We start from the raw sequence: 20,991 nt of genomic DNA, 5'->3' as shown, positions 1-20,991 counted from the left end.
TAGGATGGTGAACATGGCCTCTCTTTGGCATTATGGTGTTAACAAATGACAAAAAGAAAGTGTAAACTTTCATGTGCAATAGCTGCTGCCCCATTCTTATGTGCTAAACATGGTGACCCTGTTAAGGGCCTCTGGATTCCTGGAAGAGTCACCCTTATCACCCTTCACCCCTCTCTCTCTCTCAGTTCCCGCTCTACCTAGCAACCTCCACAACAATAAACTCTAATTGGTTTACTGTCAAATTCAATCACATGGAGATTATATGAATTTATTTACATATAAACATTAAGGTGTCTTTAGGAGACAGAGAAGAAACCACATGGGCAAGAACACTTAAAATGCTGGAAACTTTGTGATATGTCACATTATTATCAGAAACATGTCCAATAGTCAGGCTTAATGGTCAATCTTAGCTCAATAAACAATTAACAACTTAACTTAACTGGCACTCTGGCAGCACCTAGTGGTCATACACAGTAATAAATGCAGACCAGAGTAATTCCAAATGGCATCCCAGTCATGTTACCTTAATAAAAAGTTAAAAGTAAAAGTAGGTTAAAACATGATCTTCCCATCACATTTGTTTCTAGGTCCATGTTTAGAAAACTTGCCACACTAACATGTTTTACATTTTAAACGTTTTTGTTTAATACAATTTGGTTGAATATGCAGCATATTTATTAACTTTAAGCTAAGAGCGCCCCAAAACCATGTTTCTAGAGAGCTTAAAAGTCGAAGTATATAGATAAAATATAAGTATAAATTAAGAGTTGATCCAAATAAATTAAAATACAAAAAGAAAGTGAGATCAAACCTGAAAATAGAAGTTTCCATGACCTCATGATTTTCCAAAACTAACCAAGATTGGGTTTGTTTATGACCAAGGCAGATGTTTGTTTACTAATTTAACTCATGAAGTCAAAGAATTATAATAAAACGATATAGTATTTTTAAAACACTTTTAGGGAGAGGACATTGTTGTCCTTTAAGAATACTGTGTGTTTCTTTAATTGACACTGCACAAAAATAAATAAACTGCATACATTTATAATTACCTATTCAAACTCATAAAAGGGCTGTAGAGGCACATCAGATAGAAAAAGCTGGTAACTAATACCTGAAAATATTTAACTTAAAATATTACTGCAACAGTCTAGATGGCTGTCCAATTAAACGAGGCTCACGATGGTCGAAGCTGACACACAAGGATAATTTCCTTCCTGTTTTTGTGTGTTCACAAGTCCTACGTGTGAGTTTGAGTGTACAATCTCTGCCAATTAGAGCGAAAGAGGTTCTGGCTCACTGCTCTAGTGTTTTTGTGCCAGAAGAACACAATAACTCATTTATGGAGCACGATAGATGGTATTGAATGTTTAACTCTTCATGACTAATTAAGCTCATACATCTTCGCATGAATACTCAAAGGGACTTTGTTTTGTCTGTGTGTGACAGTGTTGTTTATTTAACTATACCCAAGTAGGTCTTGATTGAAACATCCTCTAAGCCAACCCTAAAGCGAAATAAATGTGGGTGGGCGGGCTCAACAGGTCAACAGAGAGGACCTGTTTTCAGGTAATGGTATACCACACCAGACAGTCACGCACATGCTCACTGTAGCCACTAGGCAAGCAGTCAATGAAGCTAGTGTTGTAGCTCCCCCTACCTCCTTTCCTCTCCGTCCGCTCCGCCTACGATGTGTTTTCATTTCATATTTCCAGGCCATGTTTAGCCAGGAAATGTTGGACTACATTTATAAGCTCTGATTGTATAGGCCTGCCAAGAAAGTCACTAAATCAAACAGTATCATCATTTTGAGTGGTGAGTCATTATTATTATTATTATTATTATTATGAAGTCAAATGTAGGTAATGTATTCAGTGATATGCATTACACGATTAATGAAGCTAAAACATCAGCAAAACCAGAATAAAGTTGTTCTAAATGTTTTTGGAAGTGGTTGCTCTTTCTTTAAACAAACTGCTTCAGGAACTTTAAAGAAAATGCTTCAGGAATGTACTGCAATGTGTTAAAGATCTGTGACTAATGCTGAAAAGGAAAAGAGGAATGATACTGACAGGAATAAATAATAGGCTTGAGAAAAAGAATTTTTTTTTAAATTTATATATAAGAAGATACACATTTCTGAATATTTCCAGAAACAGAAGGTACTGTAGAAGGGAGATATATCTGCGAGCATGAATACAGTGGAAAGTGTGCCGACCCAGATTTAGTGAAAAGTGTTCTACATCCTTTTACCTTAATAAATAATTGTTGAGGTACTGTAAGGACATAAATGATGCGAGAAATAACTGTAAATCAATATCATATATTTTAATTATAACTTATCTAAGTTGTCTTAGGAAATGAAAGTTTTTTGTCACATTCAAATTTGTAGAAATGATTTACCAAATGGTGATCTTCGCTTGTAATTTACAGCCACATCACTGAGAGGCAGTGTAAGCTGTTGGTTTGAAAACATCCCCCTTTGTGTCCAGGACTGCAGGTGGCAGACATAAAAATGCCTGGAATGTCAGAGATGATTTGAGATGCACACACACACACACACACACACACACACACACACACACACACACACACACACACACACACACACACACACACACACACGCACACACACACACACACACACACACACACACACACACACACACACACACACACACACACACACACACACACACACACACACACACACACACACACACACACACACACGCACGCACGCACGCACGCACGCACGCACGCACGCACACACACACATTCACACACTCTTTGAACCTCTAACTGAACCTCCTACCATTCAGTGAAGACAAAGGGAGACCTGCAGGCAAAGGGGCGAGGTGGCCTGGGAGTGAGTTACAGTCTATCAGTCTCCATCAGTGTTCTGCTTAATAAGTGTCCGCAGTAGAAACAGTGGGGGTGGTAGCAGGAATAGGAGCAATCATTATCATCATCATTATCATCCCTGTCATTTGTATGCTTACTAGAAATAGAAATAGCCCTGGAACATAGTCCTTTATTATGCCTAAAGTGAATTATACACATATTATAATAATATGAGTATAATCCAGTGCCTATTTCAGTTTCTTTCATTTTGTACACTTTTATACAGTTGTGGTCTCTCTATCTCCCAACACTCAAAAGAGACAAAACCCAAACTAAACAAAGTAAAAGATTAACTGAAGCAATTATAAATACATATTATGATGGAATTTGTGTGAATTCCTTCGGCCATGATAATCCCATAGTTATAGCTCACATTGTGACAACCCTAGTGACAAATTATTCCTAAACATGGGAAAAGAGGGGGAGGATGGGCAGAGGAAGGGAGGAACTGAAAAAGAAAAACGAACCAGAAAGCGGCTTCTTTAGGAAAAGAAAAGAACATAAGAAAGATAAGATGAGAAGAAAAGAAGGGAATTAGGAGTCAAAGAGGTTATCACAAGGAGAGGTTGACCCCAGGGTAAGATTAACCTGAACTGACCCCCCCCCCCCACACACACACACACACACACACACACACACACACACACACACACACACACACACACACACACACACACACACACACACACACACACACACACACACACACACACACACACACACACACACACACACACACACACACACACACACACACACACACACACACACACACACACACACACACACACACACACACACACACACACACACACACACACACACACACACACACACACACACACACACACACACACACACACACACACACACACACACACACACACACACACACACACACACACACACACACACACACACACACACACACACACACACACACACACACACACCTCAGCCAGGTGACAACAACATCCATTCAGCCAGCTGCCAGAAAGCAATAAAGACAACATGGTTGGAGATATTGCACAATCATTAGCCTGAGCATTGAGACAGTGAGCTAAAGTTGTCATTAAACATGGCGTCATTGTTCTTGAGAGGCACAATTGAAAAAGAGCCCCATAATTGCCCCCCTTTAATGTAGTCTACATTCATATCATACATCCTGCCTCAATTCTCAGGCTTTTGACTGTAGTTCTGCCTTTTATCGTTTGCAAACAAATACCTCGCCTGAACCCCAAGCAGACCCAAAGTCAAGCCCAGAACCGGACGCAAAGCCGGGATCAGAGCTGAACCCGGAGCTGAACCCAGAGCCGAGGTCAGAGGAAAACTCTGAGCTCAGTCCTGAAGCATCAGACCCAGAGCCACTAAACCAATCCTCATACATCTGGAACAAGGGTGGAGAGGAGGAAGAGGAGGAAGAAGGTGGAGAAGAAGATTGAGGAAGAAATATAGGTGAGGAGATATAGGAGGAAGATAATTATTGAGAAAATAGTTTCAGGAGACATTGTTGACTTCAATATACCTCGCTGACACTTTAGTATAGAGTATTAGGAGATGTTTGACTTACTCGAGTCACAGTCAAGTTAGACCAACTGTATCATTTATCCAATTGTTCTTACCATATTAAAGATAATAGAGATGGTATTAATCAGTGGAGTCTGCAACTTTAGAGGCAAGGATGATGTCTGTATTTCTCATCACTTAAGGAAAGTTGATAATGATAAAAATACAATGTATTCCTTTAAGTAAGCAGCATCAGACCAAAGTACAGCAATGTTTTGCTCATCAAAAACTTGCATATAGTGGGGCACATGATTTGAGCCATATACAATTAGGTTATTAGTTAATTTTACCAACTCAGTTTTAGATATTTTTGCATAAATCTGAGCACATCAGTGTACCTTGGTACTTGACTGAGAATAGCTAATATACGTACAGCAATATACAAAAAGGGGAAATAACACAGATCAGTGAAAAGGCAGATTTGCTCCAACACCATGTTGTCAGAAAAAAATGGCAGCTCAAGCTCAGGTTATACAGCACATTTGAGATCAGTTCCTGTCAGTTCAGAATGATATAACGCCGAAATGTTCCATGTGAGAATGACAACATTTGAACTGAAAGGAAATGAATAGGAGGTAATTGACCAATGTCCAAAGCAGGTCACACAGGTTTTTCAGCAGTGGCTGCCAGTGGGAATTTCAAGGGGCAAAGGAAGCAGTGACACACACACACACACACACACACACACACACACACACACACACACACACACACACACACACACACACACACACACACACACACACACACACACACACACACACACACACACACACACACACACACACACACACACACACACACACACACACACACACACACACACACACACACACACACACACACACACACACACACACACACACACACACACACACACACACACACACACACACACACACACACACACACACACACACACACACACACACACACACACACACACACACACACACACACACACACACACACACAAATGCTGTGCACTTAAACTTTGATATCCTATAGCTACCTCAACTCTTTCTAACCAGAAATACCATGTGTTATGGATAAAAATGTGTGTGCACCGATCTTATCCACTACATTTTGTGTTTTTGTGTGTCCCCCTGTCAGTCAGAGATCCCATTTAAACCCATTGAAGCATATGTAAGTAGAATTTAGATTGCATCGTGCTGAATGACAAATCATGTTGTACTGTGTGCTGGCTAGATCCTATCAAATAATCAAATAAAAAACCAGGCTTGGTCTTACTGATGGCAGACAACTATTATTAGGATAGTTTAGGATAATGACCAGGGCAGACATCCATCCAATTGCATTAGAGAAGTCATGGGGCCAACATCACACAGTCTCACATAGAAACACTGTGAAGACAAGTCACTTAAGTGGTCTAAGGTAAATGCACGTATTTACTCTCATTACGTGTTAACAGATTGTCTAAATCTTACTTATTGGACAAAGTGTGCTCAACACAAGCATGTGCAGAATAAAAGGCAGAGCCCATACCAAATAGGCTACTGTAGAGCCGATGAATGGGAGTCGGAGGCGGTGTGTTAAGTATGGAACTCCACACTTTATTATACATTGGATCACAAGAGATGAGTACACTTGCTGCTACTGCATGTCATGCTAGCCAGAATGAACAACAACCCCGGTGCCCTCACTAACGGGTCCGGGTTGCAACACACACCAAACACACGGTGGATTATGTCCTATCACGTGGCACCACACATGCCCCCCAGAATTCACATATACACGAAATCAGCGTGGCGGGGAGGAACGACACGCCGACCCCCACGACTCCCCCCCGGAAGAGTTGGGACCGGAACCGTAGGCCCCGATTCCGAGACAGGGGTCGAGGAGGTCGAGCCAGCACCACCGGCTGGTCTAAGTCCAGGTGAGCAGCCTTCACCCGGTCCACCGAGACGTGCTCGGCCTTACCACCTAGGTCGACCACAAGGTGTTTGTCCCCGTGCTCCAGAACCCGGAAAGGCCCATCGTAAGGGGGTTGTAGGGGTCCCCTGTGCGCGTCGTGCGGGATAAACACATGCCCCGCCGAGCGGAGCTCCACGGGAACCCGGGACACCTGAGTACCGTGCCGAGCAGTGGGGATCGGAGCAAAGGCCTCAGCGGCGTCCTGCAGGAAAGCCCGCTGGGCCGTCGCCGACCAGGGAGCCGATGCGTTGGGGAGGAAATCCCCCGGAACACTCAGCGGCTGACCGTATACCAACTCCGTCGTGGAGCACTGCAGATCCTCCTTAGGCACGGTCCTCAGGCCCAGCATCATCCAAGGCAGCTTGTCGACCCAATTACTTGAGGGACGCCTTTATGGACCGATGGAACCGTTCACAGAGGCCGTTAGCCTGAGGGTGGTAAGCGGTAGTCCTGTGCAGCTTAACCCCCAAACCACTCGCCACGGCGTTCCAGAGCTCGGACGTGAACTGTGAGCCCCTGTCCGAGGAAATGTCTGACGGGGTGCCAAAACGACACACCCACGTCGCAATGAAAGCTCGGGCAATGTCTGCGGCTGATGTTGACACAAGAGGAACCGCCTCCGGCGTGGTCAAACCTCCTCTCAGGCACCAGGAAACGCTCCAAAGGGGCCTTCGTGTGGCGGTGCACCTTAGCGCGCGGACAAGCCACGCACTCACCAGCCCAAGTCCTCACGTCCTTTTTCAGCCCATACCAGACGAACTTCGCGGCCACCAAGCGCACCGAAGGCTTAACGCCGGGGTGTGACAGGCCGTGCACTGCCTCGAACACAGAGCGCCTCCAGCTGGCGGGAACGACTGGCCGCGACAGGCCCGTGGAAACGTAACACAGGAGGGTAACGCCCGTGTCGCCGAACACAACGTCCTCCAAGCGCAGCCCCGCGCCCTACACCTTCAGAGCCTGGACGCCGGGGTCTGTGACCTGGTCCGCCGCCATGCGAGTATAGTCCAGGCTCACCTGGACGGCTCCAATGACGACTCTGGAGAGGCTATCTGCAATCAGGTTCGACTTGCCAGCCACGTGCTTAATGTCTGTGGTGAACTCCGAGATGTAGGAAAGCTGCCACTGCTGACGTGCCGACCAAGGCTCCGCCACTTTAGACATGGCGAACGTGAGCGGCTTGTGGTCGACAAACGCCGTAAACTCACGGCCTTCCAGCAAAAAGCGGAACTGCCGCACGGCCAAATAAAGTCCAAGGAGCTCTCGGTCAAAGGCGCTGTACCTGCGTTCTCTGGGCTTCAGCTGGCGGCTGAAAAAGGCGAGTGGCTGCCAAGCGCCCTCCACCCACTGCTCGTGCACCGCACCAACAACGTAGTCCGATGCGTATGTGGTAATGGAGATGGGAGCCGTGGATGATGGATGCGCCAACAGGGCCGCCTGAGCCAACGCGGTCTTGACCTCCGTGAAAGCAGACGCAGCTTCCGCCGTCCAGTCGATCGCCTGGATGGGGGTCGTACCTTTCAAAGTCTCATACAGTGGCCACATAATGTGAGCGGCCCGGGCGATGAAACGGTGGTAGAAAGTCACCATCCCCAGAAACTCACGGAGGGACCGGGCTATGAGTGGGCGAGGAAAAGCCGCAACAGCTTCCACCTTCGCCGGCAGGGGTGCTGCACCGCCTTTGGTGACGCGGTGTCCGAGGAAGTCAATGTCAAACACCCCGAACTGGCACTTTGCAGGATTGATGATCAACCCGTGTTGGCTGAGCCTCGCGAAGAGGGCTCGGAGGTGCGACAGGTGCTCTTCCACCGAAGCGCTGGCGGCGAGTATGTCGTCCAGGTAGACGAACACGAACGGCAGGTCCCGCAGCACCGAATCCATCAGGCGCTGGAACGTTTGGGCGGCGTTCTTGAGCCCAAAAGGCATCCGCAGGAACTCGAAAAGTCCAAACGGCATTATCACTGCTGTCTTAGGGACGTCCAGGGGATGCATGGGCACCTGGTGGTAACCACGCACCAGGTCCACTTTCGAAAACACCGACGTACCGGCCAGATGTGCCGAGAAGTCTTGAATGTGCGGCACCGGGTAGCGGTCGGGTGTCGGTAATCCCCACAAGGGCGCCAACCACCGTTCGGATTGGGAACGACTTGTAGAGGCGAGGCCCAAGGACTGTCAGAACGGCGGACGATGCCCAGGCGCTCCATGGTTGAAAACTCCGCCCTCGCTACTGCAAGCTTAAAAGGGTTCAACCGCCCGGCCCTGGCGTAGACTGGGGGACCTTCGGTGGTGACGTGGTGCTCCACCCCATGCTTGGTGGTGAGCGCGGAGAAGGTGGGCAGCGTCAGGTATGGAAAGACAGCCAACAGCCTGAGGAAAATGTCCGCTCCCGACAGCGAGCCCGACAGCCCGTCGTATGCTGCCTTGCCAAGTGTACACACGAGGGAGCAAAATGTCAAGGCATCAACCAAGCGTTTATTTTTAACGTCCACAAGGAGTCCGTGAGCACATAAAAAATCCGCCCCAAGGAGGGGAAAAGAAATGTCTGCTGTCACAAAAAAAGTTTTTCGGATTTCATATCGCATTAACACCATATCCCTACATGCATTGCGGCTAAAACATCCAATCAGCAAGCTTAAATCATAGCTGAGGATCTTGGGTAATCAGTTCAGTAGCTGTGTATCGCAATGATGCTCGAAATGTCCCTTATAGGCCTACGTCTGTTTCCGGTTATTTTTATTTTGAAATTCAGTTCCTGATGGACGCCAAAAAAGCCAGAGATTATGGAATTAAACAAATAAATAAAAACAAGGATAATTGTGTGTTATTGGTGAGTAAATAACAGTGTGTTATTTAGAAAAGTATAACAAATTAAGGAAAAAAAGATTTAAAAAAATACAGATTTCAGTATTCTGAGGCTCTGAGCCCCATTTCTTTTCCTCACAGACGACAAAAAAAGTCCGACATTATACGATTTAAAATAAAAACAATAATCGTGGCTTGATATTGAGTAGGAACATGTTTTTATGAACCATACAGCTTCCGGTCTTCCAAGACCCGAACGGACAAAAAGACGTGCTGCAGGCACGAAACATACTACCAATAATTAAAATCGTTCTGTGTGACACAACAAAAAGGGGAAAATCGTGTTGGTGAACACGAATCAATAGATTAAATGTCGTGACTATAACACGAAATGCCGTGAGACAGGGTTGCCATACAGCATTCAAGTTATTTATGTGTTTAAGCTGTAAAGAGCATCCTGCAGCTGGAAAACCAAACGAGAGCATTGAGAGTCAAATTGTGGGTCATCAAAAAAATAGGCTAAGACACTGCAACATGAAAGTGCTATAGACCTTTTTTATGAAAGTTTGTTACTGCAGCATCACTTTTCACGTTTAAGTCATTCTTAATGTAAAAACATATTTTTGGGCAGCAAAGTCAATTCTAAATATCATAAAATACAACTGTTTGGTTTGGTGGCTGTAAGCAATGCAAATAGCATATTTTTTATTCTGTCATAAAAAAGACAGGTTAAGTTACTCCTATGGAGGCATGTGATTGCAGCACGACTTGCAACATGGGAGCTGATTAGTTTAATGGCTTACAAGCTGCCTGCCGTTCCACAGGTAATTAACACAATAACCAAGACTCAAATCTGGATGAACTTCTGACTTTGGACACACACACTCACACACATTACAAATACACAGAAGTTCTCTCAATGCCACACTGTATGATAAAGAATGCATTGTTTGGAGTTGCTATGAGGTCAGCGGCGGACATCTGCAGAGGGGCCGTTTCCATTACATCCAGTGGCCTGGCTTTCACCCTTACCCCCCACCCACCAGCCTTCTCCCTAGTTTGCAGCTCATCAATGTATTTGTTTTCTTCCAAAAGCTACTGCCAACTGAGATGCAGCTTGAGACCATAGACTGCTTGAGACAGAAGGACAGTGCCATGAGCAAGACAGGTAGGTATTACATTGGCGGCAAAATCTGGTGTGATTTGGTGTACACTACAGACCCCAATCACTTTGCTCCAAACTTCTGATAAACATTTGCTTTTGTGTCTTTGCCTGCTTTTGCTTTTGTGGTAATACAATTTGATACAACATATTTGTTGTATCATGATAAAGTGCATTTACACTTGCTATGATTATTATAATATTAACATCATATTAAGAATAATGGTATTATTCTCAGACAAGGAAACAGATTCCTAGAACTTAAGTTCATAAAAACTAGTAAATATGTCAGAAAAAAGTAGCACTTACAACTAAAGAAACATTTTCCAGAAAAGTTTCTGTACAATTCTTTGCATACAGTGTCTTCAAACAATCTTAATTTAATAATGTGTACATGTATTATGAAACAATCTTGTAATCATTATTGTAACTACTGGGAGCAGAACATTCAGATAAGCTGTTAAGTATCAAACGAACCAAGCCAGTCGAGCCATTTCTTCAGAGATACGGTATCATAGATACAAGCTGGTCTGGACTGTTTACATCCGTTTATGACCTTATTATGCATGTATGGGGCACAGTTCATTGAATGTAAGACTCTCAGTGTGTGTTTGTGTGTGTTGGCGGGTGTTTGCTCAGCTGCGAGTGTTGTTCTCAGAGCAAACAACCTCTTACAGCTTCTCGCATCGACTCATCTCCTCCTCCAATACGAATGCTAATGAAACACATGGGAGGCACAGTAATGGGGGAATTCTTTGACAAATGTGATGAGAAATGGCTGGAATGAAAGACAACCTTTAGAGAAATGTGATAGGAAAATATTATCTCATCTTCCCTCTACAGCCCCCCCTGGCAGAGTACCATCTATTGACGTCCACCCACTGAAGTCGCAGCACAAAGTTCACTATTGTTTGGAGTTGCGGAAGTAAAATACATTTTTGTATTCCTGTCTCTGTAAAGACTTTCTATAGACAAGTGCAGGTGAATGCACATGTGATGTCAGCACTAGATAAAGATGAAGTATTGTTAGATTACACAAAACTTCCCACCATCCCCTCTTGCAATACCCAGTGTATTCTGGATAAGGCACAGGATCAAGTCATTTATTTACATGGGTTTCAGGCTGATTTCTCAAAAGCTTATATAACTGGTCCGAAATTGGATTTCCCCTCAAATCCCTAGAAGGACCTGGGACATTTATCTAGTGGTCAATTTGTCTTAAGTTCCCTGGGCACATTCTGTCCTCCTTTAGTCATAGGAGTACAAATATTTCAGAACTGTCCTGCCCCTCTAGGAGTCCCTAAGGAATCATAGATGATGTTGAATGCACAAAGGAATATGTTTTATATAAAAAAAACATGTTTCATCAAAGGCCGGGTAGTGGAAGGAGTCCATAGAAAGAAGTGCAATTTAAGAAGTACCTTTTTAGCAATTAGTGTTTTTTTAAGGTTGTAAAAAGTAATATATTTGTAATCCTTTGTAAAAAGCTCCAGTCAGTTAAAGTGATACATAAGAAAAGGAATGAGATATTATAGTATTGTCAATGTTTGACCAACATCTTTTTCACAGGCAACAATAGAAGCACATCCACACAGCCTCGGGGAAAGAAATGAAGAAGAAGAAGGATTTATGCTGTCGTGTCTAGTACAAGGGCAAATAAGAAATCTTTCCAATCTAAAACACCAGGTTCGTGCAGGATTTCAGTTTCCAATTGATTCTTCAATTACATTACACAGGAATTGGGAATACGCATGGAATGTTGTCATACTCTTCCGGAAGTCCACTTAAAGAGGACAGAGCAGAGGACACAATTAACATGTTAGTAATTTAGTGTTGTGACTGACAGATTTGTCCTTCAGGAAGAGTGTGTTGATGTGTGTGTTTAAATATAGTGCTCTCCATCTGCAAATAGCTAAATGGCCATCATTTTAGTAGCCACTGACCCAAATATGCAAAAGCATACCTGAGCATAAACAGGCACAGAAGAACGTTGTACTTCCTACTTATCTCTCAAACAAGGTATTGAAAGTTAACTCAAAATAAGAAGGTGAACATGCAATTTTACATTTCTCTTATTACATTTGACTAGAGTGACCAGCATGACAACTTTCTAAAAGACAGAGCAGTCTTTGTGGGAGTTTGTGATTTTTTCTGTCACACATTTATTTTTTATTCAGGACATGGCTCTGGTTGTCAAACCAAAACAATCTAACTAAACAAAGCAAGACAGGTATAACATCTGCCCTACATAAAAATGAACCTGAGTGCAGGTCAGGTTTATTTTCGTCAGTCAGCAAACTACTTACCGTCTGATAGCATCTCTGTTATTTTAAAACAAGTAAAGCAGAAAATACGTTGTAAAATTACTACTGGTAAAAATGTGTACCATGATATTTTTTGCTTTGAAATTTAAAAAAACTTTAAACTTTAAACAAAATCTGAAAAAATTGGTTAATTCAAGGCTTAATTCCAATTATAGTTAAAAAAAGAACAATTACTAAATGCTGCTTGTGTTTGTCTTATCCAAAAGTGGGCTGAATCCTTTTGGTTTTGGCATAAAACAAGTCATTTGAGGACATTTCTTTTGGCTCTGGGGTTTACATTTTTACAAAAGAAAAATATGAATTGATAAAATATTCGGCAAATGAATTGGTGATGACAATTCTCACTTAATTGAACTATATATATCTACTCCAAAAAGATACTAAGTTTTACTAAGTAGAAATGTTTTTGCTTATTCATACCTAGAGCAAGCAATACTCAGAAGTTTTGGATTGTATCACTCTTAGTGAAAAGCATTCATTGTATGTTTCTATCACAGAAGCATAGATAGCGCGGAACAATGATAAGGATTCATGCTCAACAGTCACTATGGAAACGGTGTACACAAACAACAGCAACAGTCTCCTTTCTAAAAAGCATTACTGTAAGAGCTGTACATCAGAATGGTTATCTTAAAAATCATCACTTCAATCAAAAAAATGCTTCATTTATTAATTTAACATCCTCTGCAAAAACACAACATATTTTTCTGGCTTTATTTGAAATCAAAGCACTCTTTTCCTCTATGCTGTAATGGGAACCAACGTCAAGAACTACATCATCTCAGTGTGCGTCACATCATGGAAAACACAAGACCATGTTCAACGGAAAGTCATAAGACCCTAAAAGAAACTGCCATTCTTATTTTCAAGTTTCCAGTGACTGTTATTTTCCCCATCCCATAGATCCGACCGTTAAACACATACGGCAATGACACCTTTTACAGTTGGCCCATTGTGCCCAACTGTGTTCAAATCAAAGTTAATCTGCCTCATTGAGCACATTCCAGACAGGACGTCGCTGCAGTGAGGGTGTTCAGTTCTCTAATATACTGAGGACATTTAGGTATAGGCTCTTTCATGCAGCTATGACACTCTCTGCCAGGTTTTCAGACTCATAAAACACTAAATGGAGCTTGCTGGGAGTTTTATTCCAGGAACAGCAACACACCATAAGGTCAAGAGCGGAAGAAGCAAAGACTTAAAGGTGGGAGTTGGGGGGAAACATCTTTTTGACAGCAGAAAACGTACAGAAAACATACAACAACCAAAGGAACCAAAGTATGGCTTGTAAGAGAGGATCTCAACAGTAAATGATGGGATTTGGTTTTACAGTACAGAGGGGCGGCTCGTACAAAAAGGACTCCCACTGGGTTCACCTCACAATCATTTATATTGGCTAAACATGGAACCCTTTCAGAGCAACTCAACCAATGCTAAATGGAAAGTGAAGGTTCCTGGAGGAAGGAATAAGAATGTTTTTTGGAGGACAGGGTGACATTTGGAGTCTGGAAAACAGAAAAATAAGTCCTTTGTCTATGAATGTACAGTAGATGCCTACAATGATGCTCTCTAAACCGAACACACTGACTAAAGCAACTAAATAAAAAGAAAGATTATTGAAATGTGTGAAAACGATGCACGCTCACATTATTGTTTAAGATTGTTTTTGTCAAGATTGATGTCTGTGCTGAATGCCAGTTATTGTAGGTTAATAGCTGCAAAGGTGTTGGAAACACCAGCTCAACATCGACACTACGAAGCACCAAAAGAAGAAAAACACGCTTTTTTAAATTGACCATCCTATGTGTGGATTCTGTCTGAGAGTCTCTTTTCAACTGGGTTCATATTAACTGTTGCTCCAGAATAGTATTCAGGCATAAGCATTGAAGGACTCTGATATCATGACATCGTGTACAATTGGGACACAGGTTTGTGGATATTTTTATGATCACAAGACAGTCCCTCTATCCAGCAAGCCTGTGGCATTCCGCAATGTTATGAGCTGTGTTCAGTGTATATAAAGTACTTCTTCTAAATCATGCAGACACACTGTAACCTGGATTCTTTCTGAACTTCTGTAAATGATAACAAATATTTGTTTTTCCTTCATCCATTGTCAAAAATCAACCACCCACATACTTAAACGTGCTGACATTATTCTGGCCCAGGGACAAGTGTGTTCTCAACATTGCTTTTCAAATCTCCGTGTGAACCAACCCACACCGACCCCTCTGATGTTCCCAAGCACACAAACAGCAAGTGCAGTGCAGATGAAACCCCTCACACCATTACCATACAAACTAAACAGTTCATTTCTCACCCTGGTGTAGCGTTTGACTCGTCTGCCACTTCCAGCTACCTCATTGTACACAGACAAACACACACTTTCGGGATAAAGGGGGCAGAGGAAGCCCAGCCTCTGGCCAAACAAACAAACTCTCTCCCTCCTACAGAGCTGTATAAGAAGATCCTCACAGCAGGGAGTAACTACGGAAACCACAGCAGCTGACACAGGTGTGAACATGGGAATTGAAAAGGGACTGACCGCATATTATTGGTTTGTAATGAAGAGTGGATGACTGGTGAAATTTGACTCTAGAAGTTCTCCGGAAAAGCTGTTCATTTGATAACTCTTTTAGATTAGAATTGTTGCTTAACTGCAACCTTTTGGTCAGTTTAAAAAAAAAAATCTTGGCCAGGTATTAAGGCCCATTCTCATGCACCCGCAAAAATGGTATGCCTCATAAGTCTATCCTTAAACCCAATCATTATTTAGTTTGTACTGCCAACAACATGTAGATGACTCCAGATCACTAGTTGGCTTCCACCTTGTAGATACATGTCGTCATCTAAGTCAAATGGGTCTTCAGTGAAATTCTACGTGTAACATTTTCTTTCACATAATACGACCAAACAGGGATTTCGACATCTCTTCCCAAATATTCACCATGTCTCTGTATTTGTTTGAAAGATTAAGAAGTCAAAACAGCCTTGATTATAACTAAGACATTGGGATTAATGGGATAAAAAAACAGGAGAGTTCTCAGGGTCTTTTGTTCCCCATCTAAATTGATCACCTTTGTTCTTAGCAATTATTTTTCAAGGGTAAATAGTTTTATGTTTTCCCGGGGTCAATATCTTGAAATCAGCCACGTACAATTTAAAGTCAGCTGATGTTCCTTGGAACCTACAGTATTACCTCAAGTGTGCGAGCAAGACTTGACATTTGACATTAATATGTGCATCATGAACATTCAAACCGAATTTTAAAGCTCTATCTCCCTTTGTTGTTCTGCTATTTGAACTGTAAAGATAGCTATTACTAATATCTTACAATGAGGACCCTAAAAACATAGACCTATAACCCCAAGAAACCACATCTATATGTAATACAAGTTTGCGAAGCCCTGCTTAGTCGCAAATAAGCAGATTAGAATGGTAACAGTTTCAGATTTAACAAATGATATTCTTTGTAAATGTCACAAGAAGGTCTCCAAGATTTCAGGTTGAGATAAACAAAAGCATGATTCTCATTTCTCCATCCACTGAAATGACCACTGAAGCGTGCACATTTGATCCACTAGCTAGATGGCTAATCACGCTAACATTAGCATCATAAGTTGTTTGGTAATAGGAGAGGGATGTACACCTGCACTTGGAAAAGTAATGAAATGGCCAAAGGAACCTAACCTTGTGACACACATAAAGCATACAGTAAAAAGGACAGGATGCTTTGATCAGATGAATCTGATCAAAATTATCCAAAATTGCTGTGACTGTGTTGTACATGAGAAACTAAAGCATTTCGTGTATTAGAGCTTTCCCAGATACTTATTCATAGTTAGCTTTTACCTTTAAATGGAAACTGGTATTTACTGCTTAATGATACAACACACACTTAATTGTTTCATGGTCTTTAACTTGCTAGTAGGGTTCATAGATTAGTTAGGACCATATCATCAACAAAAGGAAAAGCTCCGTTAATGAAGCATTGCTTGATCAATGCCAAATTGATCCATTATATTTGTGTGTTTCTTTACAGTTACAGAGTTAAGAAAGAGCAGCAGCAGCATGAATCTTACCTTCTATAACCTGCAGGGCAGTGGCCAGCCAGCACAGCAGGAGTAGATGCAGGGCATGAGACCACCTGAGGAAACACATCATTCACACAAATCAAGTTTTGTTCAGGCAAAAAAAAAACTTAAATACAATTATCATAACGTTAATGGCTGATGTAGAGAGGGAAAGTGTTTAAATGAAGAGGCAATTAGGCTGTCCATAGAAGAAGGGTTGCGACATCACAGGTCTCCTCTGAGGTGCAATTTACATTTAAGATAGGATGCTTTCGTACACTCAGAAAAGGTACAGTAATGTTTAATTGCCTTACCCGTGAAACATTTTAGCGAGTGAAGGAATACAAATCCAGGTTTGGAAGTGAGCTCCAAGTGCATGTGTGTGATGGAATTCCGTCAAAGTCCGTGATCCCTCTGCCTCACTGTGCAGACCTGAAGTCACACTAATGCTGCTCTCTCTCTCCCTCCCTCCCTCTCAGTACAAAGGCTCTCTCAGTTCAGACCCACAGAGTTGGAAATGTGACTCCCTTGGAGGAAATAAAACTCCCCCCTTACTCACTCAGTGGACCCTCTCTCCTAACCTGCAGCTTTAGTTAAGTTATTTTCAATAATGACAATATGATGACCATCATTTAAGGAAAATGTTTCCGTCTTTGAATCCATTTTTATTATGATAATATTGTTTTACTTTTAAAAAAAAAACTCTTTTCAGACTTTTTTGTGTGTATCTAATATCAGATATATATATTTCAAAAACACATGTTTATCAATGAGTTATTCAAAAAATAATGATCAGTGATTTATAGCAAATATAGCATGGGTGAATTAAAGTGTAAGATAGCCTTGGTCCAAATAAATGCTGTTGGAACTGCTGACACTTCCCATGTATTAGTATTATGTGTGCACCCTGTAGCCCTAAGTTCCCGTTAGGTATGGTGCAAACAGGACATTTCTCATAGCAGCCTCATTATTTGCCTCAAGATCCAGAAAACAACAATTTATGGTTGAGTAATATTAGTCCTACATTTAATCTGTGTGTCAGTTCATTTCTGGTAATATTTGAATAAAATGTATAATCCTGATCTTTTTTTAATATACAGTTTATCCGGCCCAATACAAAAAATTGGTGCTCCTCTCTACGTTCCTTTAGCAGGGTCCATGTGTGTTGGGGGGAGTGGCTTTGGGGGAGGCCAAAAGGGAGGGGCTTGGATTTCTGCATTTCGATGTTTTCAAAATCTGCCTTCTGGTTTTTTCAAAGTTGCGCTGAATAAGAAATGTGTAGGTGATCAAGAGGTCAAAGTTCACTTTCCTCACATGAAAACACACTGGAAAGTGTGACAAAAAAAGGAGCATCCAGACTATATCACAAGGTAGTTACGCTCTAATTCATACCCAGGTTTTCTTTTTCAGTTTGGTACCTTAATTTAACAAATTAAATCAGACTCGCAAAACTTGTTTTTTTAAATGTTGAGGTATGAGCTAATTAATCAAGTTGAAATATGATACTTTTTTTCATAGACTTCTATACATGAGGACTTCTTCTGGCAACCAGTGGCTTCCTGCTGACAATAAGAGGGAATCATTCTTTAAAGAAATACAAATAAGAATTCAGCCTGCCTTGGAGGAAAGAGATATGATTTTGTCCACACAATAATTGGCTTAAATAATCACACTACCTGCCAGCTGAACAACATTCTCAACAGTATGTGCTCAAATTCATAGATATAATATGGTTTTCAGAACTAAAAAGAAATACTGATTTTCAAGAACAAAATCATTCATGGGTTGAAAAGACTATTTGCTAATTTTACTCAAACATGTACTCCATGCCTCACAAATTGTTGTCTGGTTGCTCTCAACCCTTTAATCAGTCAGAAAATAAATATTGTTCATACCATTATAGTCACACCCTGATACTTCCATACTGGCCATAAACACTGATGTTTTGAAAAGCAAAACACCCATTAGTCTAATTCTGGTCTTTAGTGTTGGGACTTACTGATTTACCAGTTTCCAAGAGTAAAAAGAAAAAAGACAATCCCATAATAACAATTAAAATCAAAAGCGTATTTAAGACCAGAAGACTCATATAAAAATGTGTGTTCCTGTTGGTGGCCTTCATTTTAAAATACATTTGGTTGGCTGGTTTTTCTGGGCAGAAACCCAATTCAAGACAGCACGCTACCAGATAGCAACCATCAGATTAGTCTTTGTGGCCTGAACTTATTCCCTAAAAAAATATATAATTTTTTTTTAAATAGGTGCCTTCAATAAAAACAAACATTTATTTCATTACGCATTGCACAGCAACACACTGAAACAGCTGGTCAAGTTAGTGCTGGTCCCAAGTCAGCAGAGACATGGCTTCAGGGGTCAAGATGTGAGGGTGTTTCTGTGAAATTATGCATGTTGTAATGTTAATACCCCACTATTAGCAGATGCTGGAATGATAATGGCTTGAATAAAAAGAAAGGTACCCACCCTTTCCTTAACTTCCCCCCTCATTCTTTTTCCCTTTTTGTCCATAATGACAACATTCCCTTCCTTAAGCCACTTGTGCCTTCCTTCTTTAGCTCTCAGATAAGAGAAGTAAAGAGGAATGTCCACATTTTACTGGAGGATTGTTGGAAGCTGTGGGAAGAGAATGGCTTAACAAGATAGGAGAACGTCAGAGTGAACAAAAGCTGCATATATTTAAGAACACAAAATATTAGTACAATATATTAGTACATTAGTAGTATATAAATAAAGCTCTACTAACATAGCACTTGGTAAAAGAACGATGAAGGATGAGGAAAAAGGAACTTTATCAGTTTGAACTTAACAGTAGGTATAATGTAAACCTTCTTTGTTTAGCTGTATGCTTGCTAACACTTAATGAGCATGAAAGTAGAGGCTGATGGAAAGGCCAATCGTTAAGCAGGTATTAGTTCAGAGGGTACATTACAAGGCAGAATCTTCAGCAAGACATACAATTGGGTTGGGGTTAGAAGGGGAAGTAAATTAGAAATTAAAGGTCACCTACAGTATTATGCAAAATCAAATGTTTCATGTCTTTTATACATACATATGTGTCCCCTCTGTGTTAAGAGATTCGGAAAGTTTCAGCCAAAAAGGTTCTCTTTTTGTCCTGATCCATTTAAAAACCTGTCTGAAAATGAGCTGATCAGATTTTGGCCATGTTGTGATGTTTTTTTGGGTTGTGTAACCATTAGCCAATAACCAACTAAGGTAACACCCGTCCACCCTATCACCTGAATCTCCTACTTCAGCATCATTGTGATTTTTTAAAAACCAAACATATTACAGTGGGGCGTGGCCAGCAGCAGCTCATTTGCATTTAAAGCTACAGACACAGAATCAGCACTTTTTAATATTAAAATTATTTTACATTTGTTAGATCACATTAATGAATTAAAGTGCTACAGGTTTTTTTGCCTGCTGACCGGCTGGTCCTGTGACACTTCAGAGACATGTTTTTTATATATCTGAGACCTATAATATATTGTTGAAAAAGAGTATAATTGGGGTTCTTTAAATTATGAAACTATTTCTCGATTTCGAGCAAATGGCCTCTTCCCTGCTTCTTATCAAACCTACTTCCGGAGCTCTTGCTCAGACCAAACCCATCTTTGTACACAATCCTCATTTTGGTGTCAACCACACAACTCTCAAGTTTCTAGACCTCATTTTGCATGGTTACAACTATCAGTGACAGACAGATAAACAAACAAACACCTGTCACGCGTTACTCATTTCTGTAGTAACTTAAGTTCTGTAAAGTCACACTTTGTCTCTAGATGACTTTGACAATCTATTAAATGTGTCTTTAAGTTACCATTGCCTGGGGTTTCACTGCTAGTTGTTGCTACTGGAGGGACATTTTGGCAGGCAGAAGCAAAAGATGCCACAGCTTGTAAACACAGGAATTGGCAAAACGGATTGTACCAAGTGCATGCCCAATAATGGGGGGCATTGGGGATTTATAGTTGGGAGGTTTGGTGGTGCTTATGTTAATTGCTCAATTAAATGTCCTGTTTAATATGTAGTGTCATTGGTAGCTTTTGGCTGTTTAAATGTTTGTTTCGAAATGTTACCCCGCATGCATGCATGGTCCTTGGTATTGTTTAAAGATGCCATACAAAACGGAATACATATTTGCTTGTGTTGCTACATGTTTCAGAGCGAAAACACTCGAACACAATAATGTATCAACATGTGCATA

At 41.4% G+C, this 20,991-nt stretch overlaps 1 protein-coding gene across 1 annotated transcript in view; it reads right to left on the bottom strand.

Annotated features, from left to right (window-relative positions):
- Nucleotides 1–17,220, bottom strand: part of col15a1b (collagen, type XV, alpha 1b) — an 86,171-nt gene extending 68,951 nt beyond the window's left edge. The window contains exons 1-2 of the mRNA XM_034105074.2: nucleotides 17,081–17,220; nucleotides 16,776–16,840 (exon numbers count right to left, since the gene is read on the bottom strand). Coding sequence (XP_033960965.1) covers nucleotides 16,776–16,840; nucleotides 17,081–17,091 — 76 coding nt within the window. The 5' untranslated portion in view covers nucleotides 17,092–17,220. The remainder of the gene's footprint in view (nucleotides 1–16,775; nucleotides 16,841–17,080) is intronic.
- Between the last annotated feature and the right edge of the window lie 3,771 nt (nucleotides 17,221–20,991).

The sequence above is a fragment of the Pseudochaenichthys georgianus genome, chromosome 17 (genome assembly GCF_902827115.2).
Source record: "Pseudochaenichthys georgianus chromosome 17, fPseGeo1.2, whole genome shotgun sequence".
In the NCBI taxonomy this organism is placed as follows: Eukaryota; Metazoa; Chordata; class Actinopteri; order Perciformes; family Channichthyidae; genus Pseudochaenichthys; species Pseudochaenichthys georgianus.
Note: the sequence above shows the minus strand (reverse complement) of the source record. Positions and strands in the feature narration are given on the sequence as shown.